This window comes from Zonotrichia albicollis, chromosome 10, assembly GCF_047830755.1.
Source record: "Zonotrichia albicollis isolate bZonAlb1 chromosome 10, bZonAlb1.hap1, whole genome shotgun sequence".
Taxonomy (NCBI): domain Eukaryota; kingdom Metazoa; phylum Chordata; class Aves; order Passeriformes; family Passerellidae; genus Zonotrichia; species Zonotrichia albicollis.
Genome location: NC_133828.1, coordinates 30,858,966 through 30,878,843, shown reverse-complemented (window position 1 = coordinate 30,878,843; position 19,878 = coordinate 30,858,966). Strand labels below are relative to the sequence as shown.

The following is a 19,878-nucleotide window of genomic DNA, read 5'->3' as shown; positions in this document are numbered from 1 at the left end:
AACGATCATCACTGCCTTCATTGTTCCCCGCACCGTGCTCGCTCTAATAAAGAGTCTGTGCACTTTACTTTTCACTTAGCATGAAAATTACCCAGCTGCTGCTGAGCACGGCTGTGCAGCCCCCGCGCTCACCTCCTGGTGACGGGCCCTTGGCAGGTACTGGCACCGCGGAGCAGCCGCCAGCTCGGCTGGGACGGACGGACCGGCTCGGCTCAGGGCAGGGAATGCCGTGTCACGGCCGCCCAGCCCCTCTCTGAGCCTCAGGGAGCACCTGAGGAAGCTTTTCCATGTGCTCTCCCTTCAGGGATGTGCTGTCAGCAGTCCCTGCCCATGCTGGGCATCCTTGGACTCACAAAAGCCAAACCCATAGGGGATCACCCCTCCTGCTCTTGCCAAGGGCTTGGGATGGGTCCAGCCTTGCGTGGTGGCTGCACTTTTACTCGAGACTCCACCGTGGCTCTCCATCCACGGCCAAGCTGGGGCTGCCTGCTGGCCACGCTCCCATTGCTCTCACGGGCAGGGGCACAGGTGAGCCCTGCTGCTGTCACCTGCTGCTGGCCTGCTCTGAATGCCCTGCAGACAGCACAGCATCGCTGCTTGCAGCAAACCAGAGCTCTGCCTGCCTGTGGACATCCAGGCTCTGGCACTCACTGTCAATCCCATCACCTCTGATTTTCGCAGGGAATATTTGCATCGTTTTGCTCAATACCAGCATAGCTCTTTAAATGCTTGAAGTGCTGTAAAAATCTTAGCTAATCTTCAGAGAGCTGCTTTTTTTTTTTTTTCCAAAGCTCTTCATTACTCCCTAATTGTTCAAACTTCTCTTCTTTTCCTTCTGATTAAAAGCAGATTTTAGAAGTGCCGTTCAGTTTCTCAGCTATTTTCAAGTCAAATGGATTCCATCCCCCTCTCCATGTATTAATAACCTGTTCTCGTGCATCCCCCAGTGAGCCAGTAAAAGCCCTTCTGAGCAGAGACAAGGTGACAGCAGCGCTCCGGAGGGAGCGATTGGAAGGGGGTTACAGCTTGGAGGGAAAGAGATCCATCCATCCAGCTATCTATCATCCATCCTGCTATCATCCATCTACCAGAGAAATAACATTTGCAATTCTGCTTTAGCTCTTCCTAATAATCATTAATATTTTCTTTTACCTTCCCAAGCAGCGGTAGGAGAAGATGCAGGGGTTTGGGGCGCAGCAGCTGCAGGGCTGGGGTGTGGGAGGAGGGGGTGCAGTGTGTGTGCCATGCTGTGTCTGTGTGTGCTGTGTGGGGTGGCTGCACTGCTGGGAGGCGAGAGCAGGGCAGCCCAGTGCTGGCCACCAGCACACCCTGCAGCGGGAGGGACAGGGTGCCAAGCTGGAGAAGCACCTTGCCGACGGGATTTTGGGATTTTGGAGGTGATGATCGGACAAAATGCTGCTCTGGGCTCTGCCCCTGCCCAGCAGGGTGAGCCTGATGTCAGCTGTGGATCCAAATGGTGCAGTGTGGTCACACACAGCACCCAAACACATAGCGTGCATCGTTCTCTCCCTGTCTCCTGGGAGTACCACTGTCTCCAGCTGGTAATGCCAGACACCACACCCATCCCAGAGCCCCGTCCTTGGCCAGCTGGCCTGCCACAGGAGATGGGACAGTGATGGATTGCAGCATTTACACATCTTCCCAGGGAAGAAATGCCAGGTCCTGCAGGGCTCCATCAGCTGTCAGCACGGGCAGGGAGGAACCGAGGCCATGCTGAGGAGTGGGTGCTGATTTCCAATGAGCAATGCAGAGGGCAGGAGGGGGAATCCCATGTGCCACTGCCCAGGCTGAGCACCTATTGCCTGTCTTGGGCATGTTCTCTCCTTTTAGTTATAATCAATCACACTGCCTGCCTGAGGCTGGGGCCATGGCCCCATAAAGCATCCCTGCTCACCTGGAGGGGTCTGGGGGAGACCCCAGCACAGTCCAGGCCATGAGCTGCTGCAGTGAATGGCCCTGCTCTGCAGTGGGCTTCAGATCTGCTCCCAGGTTGGCTTGCATCATCTTCGAGCCACTTGTTGCTCTCAGATCATCACCTGCCAATGCTGGCAATTATAAAAGTTTTAGAACTTGTGAGCCATCTCTGTGGCTGCCAAGGTTCTTCAGACCCAGGCTAAGGCACTGTTCTGCAGCTCTGAGCTTCAGTGTTACCCTGGATGGGCACACAGCAGCTATGGATCCCCAGCCACATTCATGGCAAGTCTGAGATGTTTCCTGTGCCCTGCTGGAGTGATCTCTTCTTCAGGCCACCCATGCTTCCCATGGAGCACCATGAGACAAAACCAGGTAGCTTATGGAGCTGGGAGGCTGGAGAGCCAGGGGAGGTACCAGTGGCACCTGGGAGAGCCTGGCAGCAGGGTCACCCAGCCCAGCCTTCAGGAGATGCCAGCAGGCTCAAGGCTTTGGCCAGCTCCATGGATGGAGGGATGCTGGTGGCCCAGGCGTGGCAAGGGCCGCTGTGTGCCAGGTGCCAGCGTGCCCTGAGCTGGGCTGTCCCGGCAGATGGCAGCAAGGATGCGCCACAGCCTGCAGCGCATGGGGACCTGTCTGGTGCCCTGACCTTGGAATAATCTTCAGTAGGATTAAGAGCTTAAACGTATCCGTGTAATTGCCAGGCCCCTGCTGAGCTGGAGAGAGTGTGAGTGCCAGCACAGGGAGGTAGTGCCCAGGCATGCCTGCTCCTTCCTGCTGCCTGCTGCTGCCTCCTGCCATTGCCCCACTGTGGGCACCATTGAGAGCCACCAGCCACCCCAAGCATGGATGGCAGGTGGCTCAAGAGAGATGGTGCCCAGGCACTGACCAAGAATGGGCTCCAAAGGGGAATTCCAAGAGTGCAGAGCCCTGAGTGTGCTGCCTGTACCCCCCTGGCATGGCTTCAGTCCTCCCAGATATCCCTCTGGATGCCCCTCTGGCATCCCTCCAGCTCTGTGTCCAGGGCAGAACATGGAGCTGCTCCTGTGTGTGGTTTGAGGAGTAAGGAGGATTGGCTGGGATGCCAGAGGCCAGGAAACCGTCCTGCCAGGCTGAACCTGATCCTTTGGTGATCCTTTAGGGTTTTTTCCTCTGCCAGATGGGAGCTGAGCATGCAGTTCACAGTGTCTGCATCTGTAAGGTGTTTGGTGTGGGTTTTCAGCCCCCATCAGAAGTCAGGAGATATTTGGGGTAAACAGAGGTGTCAGGGAATCTCAGACACCCCCAAGGAGCACCCAGGTGCTGGCCTAAGGACACACAGAGCACTAGTGTGAGCCATGCCAGCAGGGTGCCAGCACCCCAGTCCCAGCCCCTCTGTCTGATGCAGGGCTTGGCACAGAGTGGGGAGCTGCCATCCCAGCCCCCTCACTGTCTGCCTAATGGTCCCTGACATTTAAATGAGATTTAGTGCTCAGCCCGATGCTGAATATTCATGAGCCCATGCGGCCCTGACAGCCCGGCTGGGGCTGCTCTCATGATTAATAATTTGTTTTTCCCTTTACTGTAAACCTCACCTGCACTCGCTGCTTGCTCTGGCACTGCCAGCTCTGCTGCTGCAGGAAAGCACCCATGCCCTGGCCCTGCAGGTCCTTCACCCCCTGCCTGCTCTGGGGCACCACTGCAGGGCCAGGCAGGCCCCAGGACCCAGCCAGGCTGGCATCTGCCAAGCACCAGGAACCAGGCTGGCATCTGCCAACCACCAGGAACCTCTTCATTGCCCTTAGTGGGCCAAGCCCTGTGCATGGGAATGAATATCCTGCGTGCTACCAGAGTACAGGCAGCCCTGGATATCTGGCCTCTGTAGGAATTCCAGTTGTCCTCACACAGACACCCTGGAGAGACAGAACCAAGTTCTCCTGCTGCTTGCATGCTGGGCTCCCCCTCAGCTGGCAGCAGCTCATGTGGTGCTAATGCTTCCAGGCTCTCCCAGGTGAACAGGCAGGAGGTGAGCAGTCCACAGGCCCAGTTTCTAGGACCTGTTTTTGGTGCTATTCATGGGGTTAGTGGCTGGTTGAAACGTTCCCTCTGCAAACACAGCACAGCAGTGTCCAGCCCCACCTTGGACAGTGATGTTCCTTACATCCATTCCTAAGGACACTGCTCCCTCACTTCCCATCTCACTGCTGGCAGTGGTGTCCTGGAGGGGTGTGCAGCTGCCCAGACAGGAGGGACCAGCCCCAGGGAGCTCCCCAGGGGACCCAAGGGCCCAGGCTGCCATCTCCCCTCTGGCTCAGTAGATCGGCTCTGGCAGCTCTGCACAAATTGCATAAATATTCATGGCGAGCTGAAGGAAATGTGACTGTCCTGGCTGATTATACGTGCCTGTCCTGAGGGCTGCGGCTTCTCTCAGGTGCTGCTGGCCCAGCTGCTGTCTCACAGCGAGATGCAGCAAGGGTGCCCATGGTGCCCACCTGCAGCGCGGGGCACGAGGCTGCTAGGGCCTCACACAGGGCTGGAATGAGGACTGTGAGCTCAAGCCAAGGATGCGGCTTTTCCAGAGACGTCCCAAGATACCCAGGGTTTTCCCAGAGTGTCTCCACACACAGCCCAGGGACTGCCCTGCATGTGGTCATGGTAAATGGCTCCCCAGAGAGATGTCACATCCACTTGGGTGAGTCTGGCACGTTCAGCACTGGCTCTGCTCCCTGGTGCTTTGGGCAGAGAGTGGGACAGAGCTTCTGAGAACAGCCCAGGGAGACTTCCCAGGGAGAGAGCCCAGCTGGGATCTCTACACGCTGTAGAGATTAATCCCCTGCAGACCTGAGCAAGGTGCTGGGCTAATAGCCTGATTTATTCCTTCCCGTCTCTCTGGAGCACGGGAGGTTCCCCACTGTGTCCTGAACGACCTCATGCATAATACCATGCACAATCCTATTAATGCCGCCCCGCCACGCGCTCCCTGCTTAGTGCCGCCACTCGCCAATGCAATTTCCCCATGATATATGGGAAAAATAATTGAACTATATTTGAAAATATATTGAGAATTATGGCACGCACACGACGGGATTTATAGGGGCCATATTTCACAAAACCATAGCCCTGCACACCAAGGTGCCCGGTGTTTGTGGGGAGAGACCCATGGTCGTGGTGGGTGCGTGTCCAGGGCAGGCAGTGGGGGACCAGGTGTCACCACCCTCGTGGGCCTCAGTTTGTGCCCCTGGGAGTTGGTACAGGGTGCAGGGATCTGGCACAGACCCGTGCCTTGGGAGCAGGGGGGCTTGCCCCGGGAGCAGGCGGTGGTGCAGCAGGGTACAATACCCGGCTGCACCAGGAGTGGAGGAGGCAGCTGCAGCCACACATGCAGCTGTGTGGGCATGGCCACTGCCAGCTGAGCTTGGCTGAGCTTAATCCCCTCCCAGTGGGAGGGAGGAAATGCTCTTGGCATGGTGCTGCCTGCTCAGCTGCATGGCCTGCTCACTGTGCCAGGTGGCCTGTTAGCCACATGCTAGGTCCCCTGGCCTGCCCTGAGGTGTCCCCTCAAGGCACTGGCGGCTCCCCACCCTGAAAGAGGTAGGGAAGGGGCTGAGGGCTCTGCACAGAACTTCCAGATTATGAGCCTCTGCAGCTGCCTCTCTAGCCCCTTCAAGCCCTACACTGCCCTGCTTGCAGAGGGGCATTTCCCTTCCTGGCACTGGATACCCAAAGCAGTCACAGAGCACATCCTTTCCCTCCTCATGCCACCTCTGCCCCCTGCATAGCCCCCCTGCTCTCTGGTCAAATGCCCCAGGCACCCCTACCTGCCCACCCACCCCCAGCCCCCAGGTTGCGATGCTGGGCACGTCCTCAGCGCCGTGGGCACCGCTGGCACAGGTGCCGCGGGGAGCATTAATCTTTAATTTCCTGTCAGAGCCTCTCGCTGGAGAGAGCAGCACCTGGCACGGGGGTACAGCAGATGCCCGCTGTGATGGGGGGCAGGAGACAGGCTGCCCCGGGCACGCAGGGTTCAGATGGGGCACTCAGCCCTCCGCTGGGTCCCACAGGCAGCCCTGGGCCCGAGGCGGGCAGGGGAGCAGCAGCAGCAGCAGATGTGTGCTTGCCTGCAGGAGTGAGGAGGAGAGAGGCAGCTCTGCTGCCCAGATGGAGAAGCTCCCCCAGGACCACTGGCTGCCAGGGCTGGGTAGGGAGATGACCCTGTGGGAAGCCCACTCACTCCCTGGCCCTGTCTGACCCAGCTGTCCTCATGGCTGCCTCTGGAAGGGGAGCATGTGAGGATGGGATGGGATTTGCTGCCAGCTCTCAGGGCTGAGGGGGCACAAAGCCCTCGTCCCTGTGGCCCATTGAAGGGATCCCAGGGCATCACTGTCTGGAGGAAACTCCCAGCATGCCCTGGGGAAGGGGAACTATAAATAGCTGCTCAGTGAAGGGCGGAGGGGGACTGTTTGGGAAGCTGCTTTGTGAACAGGACAAAGAAGAGGCGTCTTTGCACTTGCTCTTCATTAGCTGCCTTCCTCTGGCTGGCCGGGCCAGGATGCGCTCACATCGAACGACAGCAGGATGTAGCTGTCGGTGTCAAGGACGCGAACAATAAGGGCTTTAAATAGCAGCACTGCCTTTGAAACCCACTCGCCTGCGCCACAGACACAGCCCGGGAAAGGCGTGAGGCATGAGAAACCGGGATGTGGGAGCTGGGGTGCCCCCACCCCAAGGAAGGCACCCCAGTGCCACAGCTGCTGCCCGTAGGCACATGGTCTGTGGCCAGGACATGGCAACCCGGCCCAGAAGTGCCACGGGATGCCTGGGCAGATGCGCCCAGCCCCTCTGGCAGCTCCCAGGCAACAGTGTCCAAAGCTCCCACTGCACGGTCCCCTGAAAGTGTTTAATTGGCAGCACCTCTTTGTGCTGCCAGAAAGGTGACTCTTGGCCACTGTTTCCTCTCTTCCTGCTCTGGCTCCTGGGCTCTGAACTCCTCCTACTTTCCAATAGGAGATGAAGGAACCCTGAGGGACTGCTGGCAGCATTCCTTCCATGGAATGGAAGGCATGGGGGAACCTCTTCATCTCCATGAGGATGAGCCGAGCATCTAAGCAGCATCATTTGGTGATATGTGAGAAGGATAAAGAAGGTGCCTTGCTTTCCTGGGGCGCCCAGCTCCATGGCGTCCCGGTGCAGGACATGGGGTAAGGTGCTTGGGAGCAGCACGTGAGACTGGTGGAGACAGATCGGAGCCAGTGAGCCACGTGTGAGCACGTGTGTGTGCACGGGGGGGGGCCTGGCTGTGCGTATTAGCAGGCCCTTAAATCAACACAGCACTTCAGACAGGAAGGAAATAGGCTTTGCCGACGGCAGGAGCGGCACTTGCTTTGTGCACATTACAGAACATCAGGAAAATGTCAAATTTACATAAAAATGATACAAACTCATTGGAAGAAACATGCATCCAATTATCGGCCCCAGCGCTGCTGGCGCGGCTCCGCAACCAGAGGCTGGCCAGCGGCTGGCTGCAAGGGACCCAGCCCCGGGCCATGCATTTCATCTCTGGCTATTTAACATCAAAGCTGCAAACAGCCTCAGCTCAGCTGGCCTCCATGCTCCCCTGCTGCCTCCCACCATGCCACTGCCACTGCCACAGCCACGGCCATTGCCAGGGCCACTGCCACGGTCACAGCCACTGCCACTGCCACTGCCACCGCCACTGCTGCACCACTCGGGCATGCAGGGTGCAGGACAGGGGTGGTGGTGCCTGGCTGAGGCTGGGTAGCATTTGGTCCTGCTCCTGCCATCTCCAGTGGGGAAGGGCTGTGTGATTGCAGCACCCCTGTATGGCAGGGGTTTTGAGGGGAGGTGGGAGCACAGCTGAGCAGCCTGGAGTAGCAGGAATGGAGATGTTTTTGCTCATACAAAAACACCTAGAGATTTTTCTTGTACCCAGTTGGGACTCTATTCCTGGCTCTGCACTAGGTTATCCTAGTGGGCCCTTCCCTCCTTTCTGTTCCCACAGTATGGCCACTGGCATCCCAGGCCTGGGGGAAGCCACATCTGGCCCATCCCTCCTGCTGTGGCCCCTCAGCTGGGCAGTGTGGACTGGGCACAACAGCCTGCATTCTCTTGGGGCTGGGGGCACCCAGAGGCACCGGGTGTGAACATGGGGTCTGGGCAGGGGCTGTTTCAGTGCCTGTGCTGGCATCTCACCCTCCTGCCCAGGATTGATGGCCCATCCTGCTGCCCCTTCCCGGCACGCTGAACTCTCCATTTCTGTCCCCGCCACCCGACGGGATTGATGTCTCACTGAGCACAGGCAGCGGCTGTAACTCATGCCCGGGAGCCGGGCTCTGGCTCGTTACTCACTGGGCACTGTCACCACTTGAATTGCAGCTCTGCCTCGTGCTGGGACACCTCAGCTGGGAGGGATCAGGGCAGGGGTGAAAACGGCTGAGGCAGGGCTGGGGCAGGGGGCAAACCTCTCTCTCCAAGCCATTCCTCAGGCTGGCATCCCCAGGACACCCACACGCAACCTGCTGGCTGCCTCTGTCCCTGGCTGGGAGGTGGGCACACATGGCCCTGAGGAGTGATGCCAGGGTCCTGGCAGGGGTGGAGGATGGCACCACAGCTGGGATTCCCCGTACCACACCCGCCAGCTGGTGCCCAGGCTGCAGGAGAGGGGGAGGCTGACGAGCTGTTAATTACAGGTGCTGCTTGGCTGGTGCAGCGCGTCGCTGCTGCTCGGCTGGCAGAGCCGTGCGGCGGGTGACACACTCCATGATAAATTGATATCCCGTTTAGCATCAATTTTCCCTTCTCTGGTGGCAGACAGCTGTGCTAATGGGATGGGACAAGTGAAAATGAAATAACAGGCCCTGAGCACACCGGCACACGCCACACTGTTGGCACTACTGCGTGGCTGTCGCTCCCCAACAGACAGGCAGGACCCCACGCACCCTGGTAAGGGAGAACCACAGGGCTGGCAGCCTCCAGGGTGAGCTGCCTTCAGTGTAGTTACTGAGGCTCACCTGGGGTGGGTTTGTGACTTGTGCTGTGTCACAAACTCTGGTGTTCACAGCACTTAGAGAAGCTGCTCCTTTCAGTGGGCATTGAGGCTGGCACAGGAGGAGGTCTGGCTTTAGCATGACCAGTTCTCAATGGTCAGCATGAGACTGCATGGTGTCTGCATCCCCTTGGTGTTTGCATTAGCATTAGAGGGTGGTGACTTGGCATGTTTCTTATAGCACAGCACATAGCTGGGAACCAGTGAAGGATTTGGTTGGCATTCAGTGCCCGTGCTATATTGGGTGTTTGCAACGCACACAATGCCTGAGCTGATGTGTGCAGCCTTCCCAGGCATTCTGCCTGTGCCAGATTTGGTGTTTGCAATAGCCCGCAGCACTCTGTACCCACACTCACACGCTCTTCAGTGCCCTCAGCACCAGCCACATGCTTGTTATCAGGAGTGTATTTGTCAAATTGGTGCCTGCAGTGTGTTTGTAGTCATGGCGTGTGCGGCGCTTGATGCCCACAGTTTGCTTGATAATTGCAGAGTGCTCAGCACTTAATACCTGTGGCATCATTGTTATTTACACAGCCCTTGCACTCAGTGTCAGCAGCACTCGGCACACACAGTGTGCTCAGGGTGTGCAACCCGCCGCCGATGATGTTTGCAGCACCTTCAGTATCTGGTGTCAGCTGTGGTTTGTGTTTGCCAAGCGCTCAGCAATCTCTCCATTCAAGGTGTGCCCTGCGTCTGTTCGATTTGGCATTTGCAGCACAGCCCGTGCTCACATCAGCCAGCTCTCTGTGCTGTGCTCAGTGTTTTGGTTCCTGTGGTGTGATCAGTGTTCACAGCACACTGCTGGCGCTGAGCTTGGTGCCCAGTGCCAGTGCATGTGCAATGCTTGCAGTGGGCTCAGCCTTGGTGCCCACAGAGGGCTCAGCCTTGGTGCCCACAGTGGGCTCAGCCTTGGTGCCCACAGAGGGCTCCTTGGTGCCCACAGTGGGCTCAGCCTTGGTGCCCACAGAGGGCTCCTTGGTGCCCACAGTGGGCTCAGCCTTGGTGCCCGCAGTGGGCTCAGCCTTGGTGCCCACAGTGGGCTCAGCCTTGATGCCCACAGAGGGCTCCTTGGTGCCTGCAGTGGGGTGCCCACAGCCTGCTCCTGCTGCCCACACACTCCCGCAGGTGTGAGCTCATGCCCTGCATCCCTCCCCAGTGCCCAGGGTACTGCTCACTCACAGTGTGCTCTGTAAGTGCAGCCCATGATGTGGTCAGCACAAGGTTCCTGATGCTTTTGCCATGTACAGAGCTTGCTGCACAGTGTTAGTGGTGCTCCTGCTGTCCAGTCTGTGCTTGGTGCCCGCTTTGGAGCAGCTGCACAGTCTGTGAGCACTGCTAGCACCAGCTCTTGCATTAGCAGTGCCAGCAGCCTGTGCTGTCCCTGTCAAGGCTCACTCCAGTGCACTCAGAGCTCACAGTCCATCACGTATCCCATGCTCACAGCACAGTTTTCAGTGTCTGTGGCACGTATGGCACCAGCAGTGCCCTCCGTGCTCAGCACCAGCTGCCAGTCTGCAGGGAGATGGCACTTGGTGCCTGATGATGACATGTTTGCAATGGCCCAGCTCACCTTTGAGGTCAATGCTTCCAGGATGCTCCACAGTTGGATGTTTTCCCTATTTGCAGTGTGCTGCAAATGAGGAGCAGTGAGATGTTTGGAGTTTGCAACATGTGCTTGGTGCCAGCAGCGTGCCTGGGGTTTGCAGCACACAAGGTGATGAAGGCACCAGTTCCTCAATCCCTGGCACAGCATGTGTGCCATGTCTGCCATGTGCTCTTCAGCCAGGTGGGCACTTGCCTTGCCCTCAGCACTCATGACCAAAGTAGGGGCCCATGCAGTGTGCTTGGTGGCCACGTGTGTGCTGTGCCCATGCTGTACTCAGTCCAGGGTCCCCTTCCCAAGGACTATCTCCGGTTTCCCACTCACCTTGCAGACCCAGTCTGCCCACCACATCTCCATCAGCCATCAGGGGGCAGGGGCACTCCTTTCCCCAGCAGCCTGGAGAGGGCAGGCAGGGTGCCCCCACCATATACACCATCAGTGGAGCTATGGCATTAAGGTTGAGGTTTTAATCACACAAATGTTGGAAATGGGGAGCGATGGTTCCCATGGTAACACTAACTCTGCCCCTTGCCCGTGGCGCGCGGCTGTGCACGCGCAGGACCGTCACGGGCACCATGCAGCTGAGCTATGGCTGTCTGGGGAACCATAACTCCCAGCCTCCTGACTTGGGTGCATTTAAAACCTCAGCCCTATTGCTGTGCTGAGGCAGCTCTGCTGGCAGTTTATGACTCTGTTGTTTTTAGGAAAGCCAAATAGGAAGCAGGAGCTGCCTTGGTGAAGTGCAGCAGATGGTGCAGGAGGAGCAGTCCAGGGCCAGGAGGAGCCACAGGGTGCTTGACCCAGCACTGAGTACCGATGACTGCAGGGTTGGGGCAGGATGGGGCCTGTGGGCACAGCTGAATGTGAGGGAGCAGCTGAATGATGTCTCTCAGGGCATGCTCCACTGGCTGGGCACACTCCCATCCAGCTTCTCTCATCCCTCAGGGCCAGAGATGGCATGGAGGAGTGGGGTGCAGCCCTGCTGCCCAGTGTGGGTGCTCCTGGAGTGCCAGCATTTCCTCTGCCCTGCACTGAGGCTACTTGCAGGCTGCACTTCTCCAGTGAAGAACCTGGGGCTGGGCTTCCTGACACTGCTCTGTTGGCCTTCAGCCCTGCAGCGTTCATCACCCTTCCACTCTGCCCAGCCTCCAGTCACCTTTGCTCAGCTGTCACTTGGGAGGGAGTGAAGCAAGGGGTTGTCCCGCTCACAGCAGGACCTGGGTACTTGTCCATCTGTATCTGCCTGGCTGGAGCATCTCCAGTGCTGCCCTCTCTGCCCAACTGCTGCAGCTCCCATAATGTATTCATCCCAGGATGCCCTGCTGCAGCTGCAATATAATTATTGGCGTTTATTACACCATTAACTTTAAAATTTTATAAACCGCCAGGCAGGTGACAAGTGGTGGAGGTGGGGGGTCTCAGGCTGTGGACAGAGGGGCTGTAAGGGAAATAGTGCTGGGGACTGTCCCGCCAGGGTGCTGAGCCTGTTTCCCTGCTGTGCTGGTGTTTTTGCCAGCAGTGGAAGCCCAGTGGCACCCCAGGAGGGTGCAGCACTGCCGAGCTGCTCAGCACAGTGTGGCCCTGTGCCAGCCTGCCCCGCTGCCCTCCTCAGGATGGCAGGGACAAGGGAGCACCAACAGCTGCAGCAATAAAAGGCTGTAAAACCAAATGGCTGTCTCTGCACACTGCAGCGACGGCTCCCAGGGTGCCTTCCCCTTCCTCACAGTGCTGAGGGCAGGAGGCACTGTGCGTATCCACTGCCCGTGCACAGAGCCAGGGCTCCTGCTGCCAGGCAGCTGCTCCCTGGTCACGTCTGCCCCAGCCTTTCCAGCCGTGGGGGATGCTCTGAGGGTGGTGAGGCCATTTCCTCACTCCTCCCACGCAGGATTGGAGGGCAGCGCCAGCCGAGCCTGACCTCCTGCTGGTCACGGGCCAGCGAGCATTGCCAGATCCGGAGCCAGGAGATGGGTGCTGGGTTCAGCATCCTCCTGGGGAAGCTGAACACCCCCTGTGCTGACATCTGGGCATCCTCCTGGGGAGGATACTGTTTTGGTCTTCTGCATAGATTTGGAGGCTTTTAGATTTGTTTTCTCTCTGTGAGAATGTTTGTGCAGTGTGATCAAGTGAATGGTTCAGTTTGGGGGTGGTTTGTATTGGCAGGGTCAAAGAAAATCATAAACAGGGGGTGCTGGCTTTCAGCCTGGCAGAGCCAGGGCAGCACAGGTCTGTGGCATGTGGGGTGTCTCAGGTGGAGACCAGAAACAGGGGCTGCTGCACATGGGTGGGAACTCCACAGTGTCCACTGCCTGCTGCCTCTTCCTGGGCACAGGGACAAGAGCTGGCTGGGTGAGCATTTCTGGGAAGAGGAATTCAGGAGGGTGACAAGTGAGATCTCACCACTCACCAGGGTTAAACACCATGGAATCAGCCTGGGCTCAACCCTTTTCTCCCATGATCAGGCAGGGATTGGACCCATCATCCCATTGAGAGTCCGTAGGATTTAACCCAGCTCTGATGCAGGCATTGTCCTCTCAGCCATCAAACAGAAGCTCCTACACCCAGATCCTACTGAAACCCACTCCTAAATTTCTGGAGGCAGGACCTCAAAAGCCACATAAACTCAGTGCTGCTTTCCTGGCAGCAGCAAAAGGTGTCCAGGGCACCTTGTGCGAGCTCATGCACACAGCTTACAAAAGAGACTTTGTAATTGAGGTTTTGTGCTTAATGAAGGAATAAATTGAATGGGAGTGTTGTCTTTAATTGGGGTGTTGCATTAATTAAGGTATTGCACTTAATTGGGGTAAAGCATTTAATAAGGTATTGTGTTTAATGGGGGTAGTTTACGTAAACAGGGTCAGTGCGTTAATGGGGTGCTGCATCTCCCATGTGTCTGCTGACCCTGGCGGACCCTTCATCTGTCACAGTGGGCCAAACTGGGGACCAGGGCCACCGGTGAGACTGGTGTGCATCACTGGAGCTGCCATCTTCCCCATCCCAGCACAATGCAGGTGGTAACAGCGCTCACATCAATGGATCCGCTCCTACCCTGGTGTGTCCAGCTCCCTCGCACCACTCCCAGCCCCACCACTCCCAGTGGGTGCAGGAGGACGCTGCAGAGGCTTCAGCAAGTGGGGTGCAGGCAGCATTACTGCTCCTGTGTCTCCCCCCAGCCAGTTCCACAGCAGGCACTGATGCCTGGCATGCTCATCACACTGTCGCCAGCCCTGCTCTCCTGTAATTGGAGTGGACATCTTGTCATCCCACATCTCCCCACAGCCGAGGCACTTGCTGTCCTTGCTACACAGACTGACCTGCTGGGCAGGCGCCGGCAGCGTGCCGGGGAGGCCATGGAAGGAGGCTGTTCTTGTTAAGCCAACGTGCTTGCAAGGGTCTCAGAGGATGCAACTTGCATGAGGCAGAGCTGAGTGCTGCGGCCAGCTGGGCTCCGCAGTCACGTTCCCTTCAATTAGATCAAAAGTAATGATTGCCCCAGATCCACTTCCCTCTGGGCGTGGGGCCGTGGCCAGCGCCAGCTCTGGAGTGTGAGGAGCTGGCAAGGAAGATGTAGCAGCCAGCTCATGGCTTGGGCTGGCAGTAAAGCACTCAGCAAGCTGCATCCATACCCCGGCCAGTTTGGCCAGCAGGGTATCAGGTGGGAGCTTCCTGATGGGGGTCTCCCATGGGACACCTGCCTGCTGACCACCCACGTCTGCAACAGTCTGATCACCCATGTCCCCACCCTCCAGGGCTGCCCCTGCCACCTCACTTGTGGTGCCCTGAGCTGATCCCCTGCATCCCTCCTGACAGCTGCAGTCCCTCAGGCTGGCTGGGAGGGTGAGCTCACTGCAGGGGCACAGCACCAGGGCTGGAGTGCAGTGGGAGTTTGGGTCTTGGTATGGAAGATCCAATCCCTTGGCTGGGTGACAGGAGAGGGAAATCACATCCAAATCCTCATCTGGACTGGGCTAAGAATAGAAACAGCCAGTGCCTGTGTCTTGGAGGGGATGAATCACCATGAGGGTGATGGAGGGCACCACAGCAGGGTTAGGTTCACCAAGCATCCCTGCAGACCGTGGGGCCAGCTTCTCCCATGTATAGGCTTCACCTGTCTCCTGCTGTGTTCCGTGGGTGTGTCAGAGCCCTGATGTTGTAGAAAGCCCTCTCCTTCTGTGCTGTTATTTTGTCCATGGATACAGCCTCTTAACCCCTCTGCTCTCACCCAAAGCTCCAGTGTCTCCAGCCAGTCTCCATCACTGCTCTCTGTTACTGCCATCCTCTAAACTCTTTACAGTTAGTTTGGATTGTTCTTGATATGTGTCCCAGACCTGACACAGGGCTCCCAGTAAGGCCTTGCCGCCAGCAACGCCTCAGATGCCTCACGATGATTCTCCTTCTCACGCAGCCCTGAGCAACATTGTCCTTTTCACTGAGTTCGGTGCAGTTGCAGGGCTGCCAGAGATCCCATACTAAACTGATAGATCCCATATCACAAATGAAGGAGGTTTCTCCTATTTTCTCCTAACTCCCAGCTGCTTTTTCAAGCATCTGCGTGGCTGCTGGGCGTCTGGAAACAGCTCCTGCTCACACAGATAACTGCACCTACAGAACATGTCCTGCCTGAGGGTTCCACCCCTCTGCATGCCTTGTTTATCCACCTGGGATTGTCCTGGGGTCTGGTGTTAAACTCAGACAAGCTGATGTTGCTGCCCACTGCTGGGCCAGGCTCTGTCCTGCCCCCCTGCCCACTTGGCAGCCCTGCCCTCCAGCCGCTCGCCCTCTGCTTTCCAGGCAGATTTGCTTCCCACCCCAGCCCAGCTCTTGTCCTTTTGAATTGTATCTGATTGTTTTCAGGCCATTTCTCCGATTTGTCAACATCATTTCGAATTCCAGTCCTGTCTTCCCTGGCACCCGCAGCCTCCCCCCATCATCTGAGTGTAGTACATGGGCCCTGTGCCAAGTCCCTGACGATCAGCATTCCCCTGGCTGGGGGGCACAGGGGTAACCAGGAGAGACTCCACTCTCCCAGTCTGCTGGCAAGCCCTTGGCTGGCTCTCCCATCCTGTTGGCTTGCACGGTGGCTAGTGAAGTCAGCATGGGAGCCCAGGGCATTGTGCTTCTCCTGACTGTTAGCATCATATCCCAGCACTGGATGAGGGACCCTCGGGGGGTGCACAGACTCTGTAGCTGCATGTGGCCGGGCGAGGGGGCAGATGAGCCCCACTACACACCACAGAGTCCCCCCATGTGGCCTCATGCCTCCACGTGCAGGCACTCAGCCACAGGTGAGAGGCTCTGGTGTGGAACCTTGGGGACCTGCAGACATGTCAGCAAACACTGACACACTGCAGACAGCACCAGCCATTCCTAGCTCATGCTTTGTTCTTTGCTTGTCTGGGTAGAAAGCAATCCCTAAGCTCCACTGCCCAGCTTCCCAAGCCATGTTGCTTCCCCATTCCCTGCACCTCCATCCCACTGTCTCTCCCAGCATGCTCTCTCTCCCAGAGCTTCCTGGCTGTGAAGCCATAGTCCTCCCCTCTCCACGGCTTGCAACAGGCCTGCAGCTGCAGCTGGGCATGGGGCTTGTGCTGTGGGTGCCACTCACTGGGGCACAGCTTGATCCCAACCCACCCTGGCTGCACTCTAGCCTTGGGTAATCCTGCAAGGGGGTGAGTCCCCAGCACCCCTTTGCCCTTGCTGGGTGGGCAGGCAGGAGCAGAGTACAACAGGAGAGGAGAGCCAGGAAAGGAGATGGGAGAGGACTTACCTCTTTGGCCACTCAGGAGGGGATCATGCTGTGTGGATGGTGCTGAAACATGTCCCCAGTCCAGGTGGCAGTTAATAATGTTGAGTTGAAGACGCCCAGAGAAAGCAAGGGGGTGTGATCCCCTTGTATGAGGAACAGAGAAAGCAGGGGGATGTGATCCCCTTGGTATGGGGAACAGAGAAAGCAGGGGGATGTGATCCCCTTGTTATGGGGAGCAGAGAAAGCAGGGGTGTGTGATCCCCCTGGTATGAGGGGCAGGGTCCTGTGGGGAGCCAAGGGACAGTCCTGCTCCTGTGCCATGACTGTCCAGCACACAGGACACTGGGCTCCAGCTGGTCCCACACTCACACAGCTCAGCTTGCCCTGTACCTCAGGGTCTGTGTTTATGGGGTGACCTGCCTGGCAGACCCTCCATGCCCTCATGTCCCTTGCCACTACAGCATCTGACAGGTGCAGGCAGGGACTACACATCCAGCTCTGCAGACCAAAGATGCAGGGCTGGCCATTGCTGGCTCCATGGAAGCTCCTTCCACAGGATCAGGCTCTTTCCACCCATGGTCCCTGCTGGGCCAAGCATCCCCCAGGGGGCCAAGGGTCCCTGTGGAAGCACCTGGGCTCTGGTGGCTGTGCGGCTGGGGCACCTGTGGTGGCAGCAGCGCTTGGGGCACCTGCCCAGCCTGCTCCCACCATGTCCTTCGGAGCTGGAGGTGCAGGGCTGGCACGTGCGTGCTGCATCCCCTGGGCAGGGAGAAACAGGCGGCTGGGGCTGTGCGTGCTCCTTGCCGGAGGCAGCCTATCATGCTGTATTGACCCACAGAGAGGCAGAAACATGTGTGCCATGCACAGATCGATGGGAAGATTGAAGATGCATGTGCGCTTGCCGGACGGCTGGGGAAAGCTTTGCCGTTGGCATTGGCAGCACAGTGAAGGTCACGCTGACCTGCGGCGCAGTCCCCGAGGAGAGGCGAGGCCTCTGTCGCGCTCATGGGCGGCTGTCTCATCACTTGTCCTCCGGAGACCCTGGATTCCCTGCCAGGCACGCACCTTCTCAGCAGAGCCCTGTCTGCTGGGGGGGGTACCCAGCACTGGGCTCGCTCTGGGGACAGGAACATGGTGTTTCCCCCAGCACTGTGCCACAAGGCACTGTCATGGAGGGTTGCTTGACTTGTGAGTGAGTGGGTTAGTTCAGCAAACCCTCCATCACCAGCTGGTGAAACCAAGGCAGGAAGCTGGGAGAGATCAAAACTTGCTGGCAGAGGTGTTGTGCATTGGGAAGAGACAGACCCAGGTGCCGTGTGGTTGGTGCCTCAAGGTTGAACCCATCACCTCATGACCGAGCCAGGCTGGCAGAGCCCCACTGCCGCGGGCAGGACAGGACGGGGCAGGAGGACACGCTGCTTGTCACGCTGCCTGCAGGGCAATGCTGCCTCGGGGCTGGGTGCTGATGGGGCTGTGCGAGGGTCGACGGCAGCGTGCCCTGGAGGGAGCAGACCCCGGGAGGAGCAAGGGCTCGGCAGGGCAGGACAGGGTGAGGGGCTACCCCGGCTCAGCCTTTCTAGCAGAGTTGGTCCCTGCCTGTGGTGCTCCCCACTTGAGCGCTGCCGTGGAACAATGAGGAGCAGCGAGGGAGGGAGAGGGAAGGAAGTGGGGCATAAATGAAGCCGGGGGAGCCCATCCCGGGGACACAGCGAGCGCGGTGTAGAGGGGGGCGGCGGACACGGGGCGCGGGAGGCGACACTGCCGCCCTCCTGGCTCCGGGGCACCGAGGAGCACGGCGGGGCCGGGGGGAGGCACGGCAAAGTGCACCCCTGGCGCCCCGCGTTCAGCCGCGCTCCGGCGGCGTCCCGCCGGCCGGATCCTGCCGGGACAGCCGGGACAGCCGGGGCCGGGCCGGCCGTGACTCGGCGCTGGCCGCCGTGGGTCGCGGCGGGCCGCGGCAGGGAGGCGGTTAACGGCCAGGGAGCCGCCGAGGCAGGAGGAGTCCGCAGGCGGGCGAGCAGGAGGGGGCCGCCGGGCGAGCTGCCCGCAGGCTGCCCGCCCCCGCCGAGCCTGCCGCGCTCTGCCCCGGGGCGCACGGGCCGGCGGGGCACGGCGGGGCCAGGCGGAGAGCGCGGCGGCAGCGGCGACGGCGGGGGACAGGCTCCGTGCCCCGCCCGCCACGGCACGGCTCGGCACGGCTCGGCATCGCACGGCGCGGCGCGGCGCGAACGACTCGGCATCGCGCGGCACGGCTCGGTTCCGCTCGGCACGGCTCGGCTCCGGCGGCTCCCGAGCCATTCAAACAAGTGGCTCCGGCAGCACTTCGGGGCCGGAGCTGGGGAGAGGGCGCAGCGTGGCTCCCTGCCCCGGAGGCGCCGGGCCCTTCACACTGCCTCTTTTCTCTGACGCTTGCTCTTTATTTGACGATGAAATAATGTTGACATGTCTTGAATTATTAAGTATTCCCTGGATTTTATTAGCACATGATGCCTAAATGCTGCCTGTATCTGCTGGGGTCTTAACCAGAGAGGAGCGAAGGAGAGAGGCAGAGAGACAGAGCGAGGGAGAGGAGAGAGAGGGGTTTTTGACAGCTGTATTTGTGCTGATAAGCGAAGGCACAAGGAGACGATCGACTAGTGAGACAAGAGGGAAGCGGCGGCTCGGAGCTGCTGAGAGGGGCTGCGCTTCCCTCCCGAGACGGCTCGGCCCTCCCGGTGCCGTGCTGGGGCTTGGGGGGGACCCGAACCCCCTCCCAGCGCCTGGCCGGGCTCTCGGCCGGTGCCTGTGCCAGGGGACAGCTCGCTGGCTGGGCACACCAGCTGCACGGGGCAGATGCCGATTGAGATCGTGTGTAAAATCAAATTTGCTGAAGAGGATGAGAAGCAGAAGGAGAAAGAAGAAGGGGACAAGGAGAGCCTGATCGAGGAGCCTGCCCGGCCCCGCTCCCGGGATCTGGCCACCTTTGCCAGCACCAGCACGCTGCACGGCTTGGGACACATCTGCCGGTCGGGACGGCTGGGCGTGCGCCAGACCCTCTGGGCATTTGCCTTCCTGGCCTCCCTCGCCTTCTTCCTCTACCAGGCGGCCAAGTCGGCGCTGCTCTACCTGGAGCACCCCCACGTCGTGGCCCTGGACGAGGAGGCCATCCGTGAGATGGTGTTCCCGGCCATCACCATCTGCAACATCAACCGCTACCGCCACTCGGCACTCACCGACGCCGACATCTTCCACTTGGCCAACATGACCGGGCTGCCCCCCAAGGACCGGGACGGTCACAAGGCCACGGACTTGCTCTACCCTGACCCCGACATGGCTGACATTGTCAACCGCACCGGCCACCAACTCGACGACATGCTCAAAAGCTGCAACTTCAGCGGCGAGAACTGCTCATCCCGCGATTTCACTGTGGTGAGTGCACACCTGGCTCAGCTTCCCTAGGGGCCCCTACCGGCACGGGGGGCACCCACCCGGCCGCGTCGCACCGGAGCGGGGCTCCCTGGCTCACTCCGGCTGCTGAAGTTTGCATCTCTCTCTGTTTGAGTTTCCCTCCAAGTTTCA

General features: G+C 59.0%; 1 protein-coding gene across 1 annotated transcript in view; it reads left to right on the top strand.

Annotated features, from left to right (window-relative positions):
- The first annotated feature begins 18,363 nt into the window (after window positions 1–18,363).
- ASIC4 (acid sensing ion channel subunit family member 4) overlaps window positions 18,364–19,878 on the top strand; it is a 28,825-nt gene continuing 27,310 nt past the window's right edge. Inside the window, exon 1 of the mRNA XM_005485233.4 lies at window positions 18,364–19,728. Within this exon, the coding sequence (XP_005485290.1) occupies window positions 19,153–19,728 (576 nt within the window). The 5' untranslated portion in view covers window positions 18,364–19,152. The remainder of the gene's footprint in view (window positions 19,729–19,878) is intronic.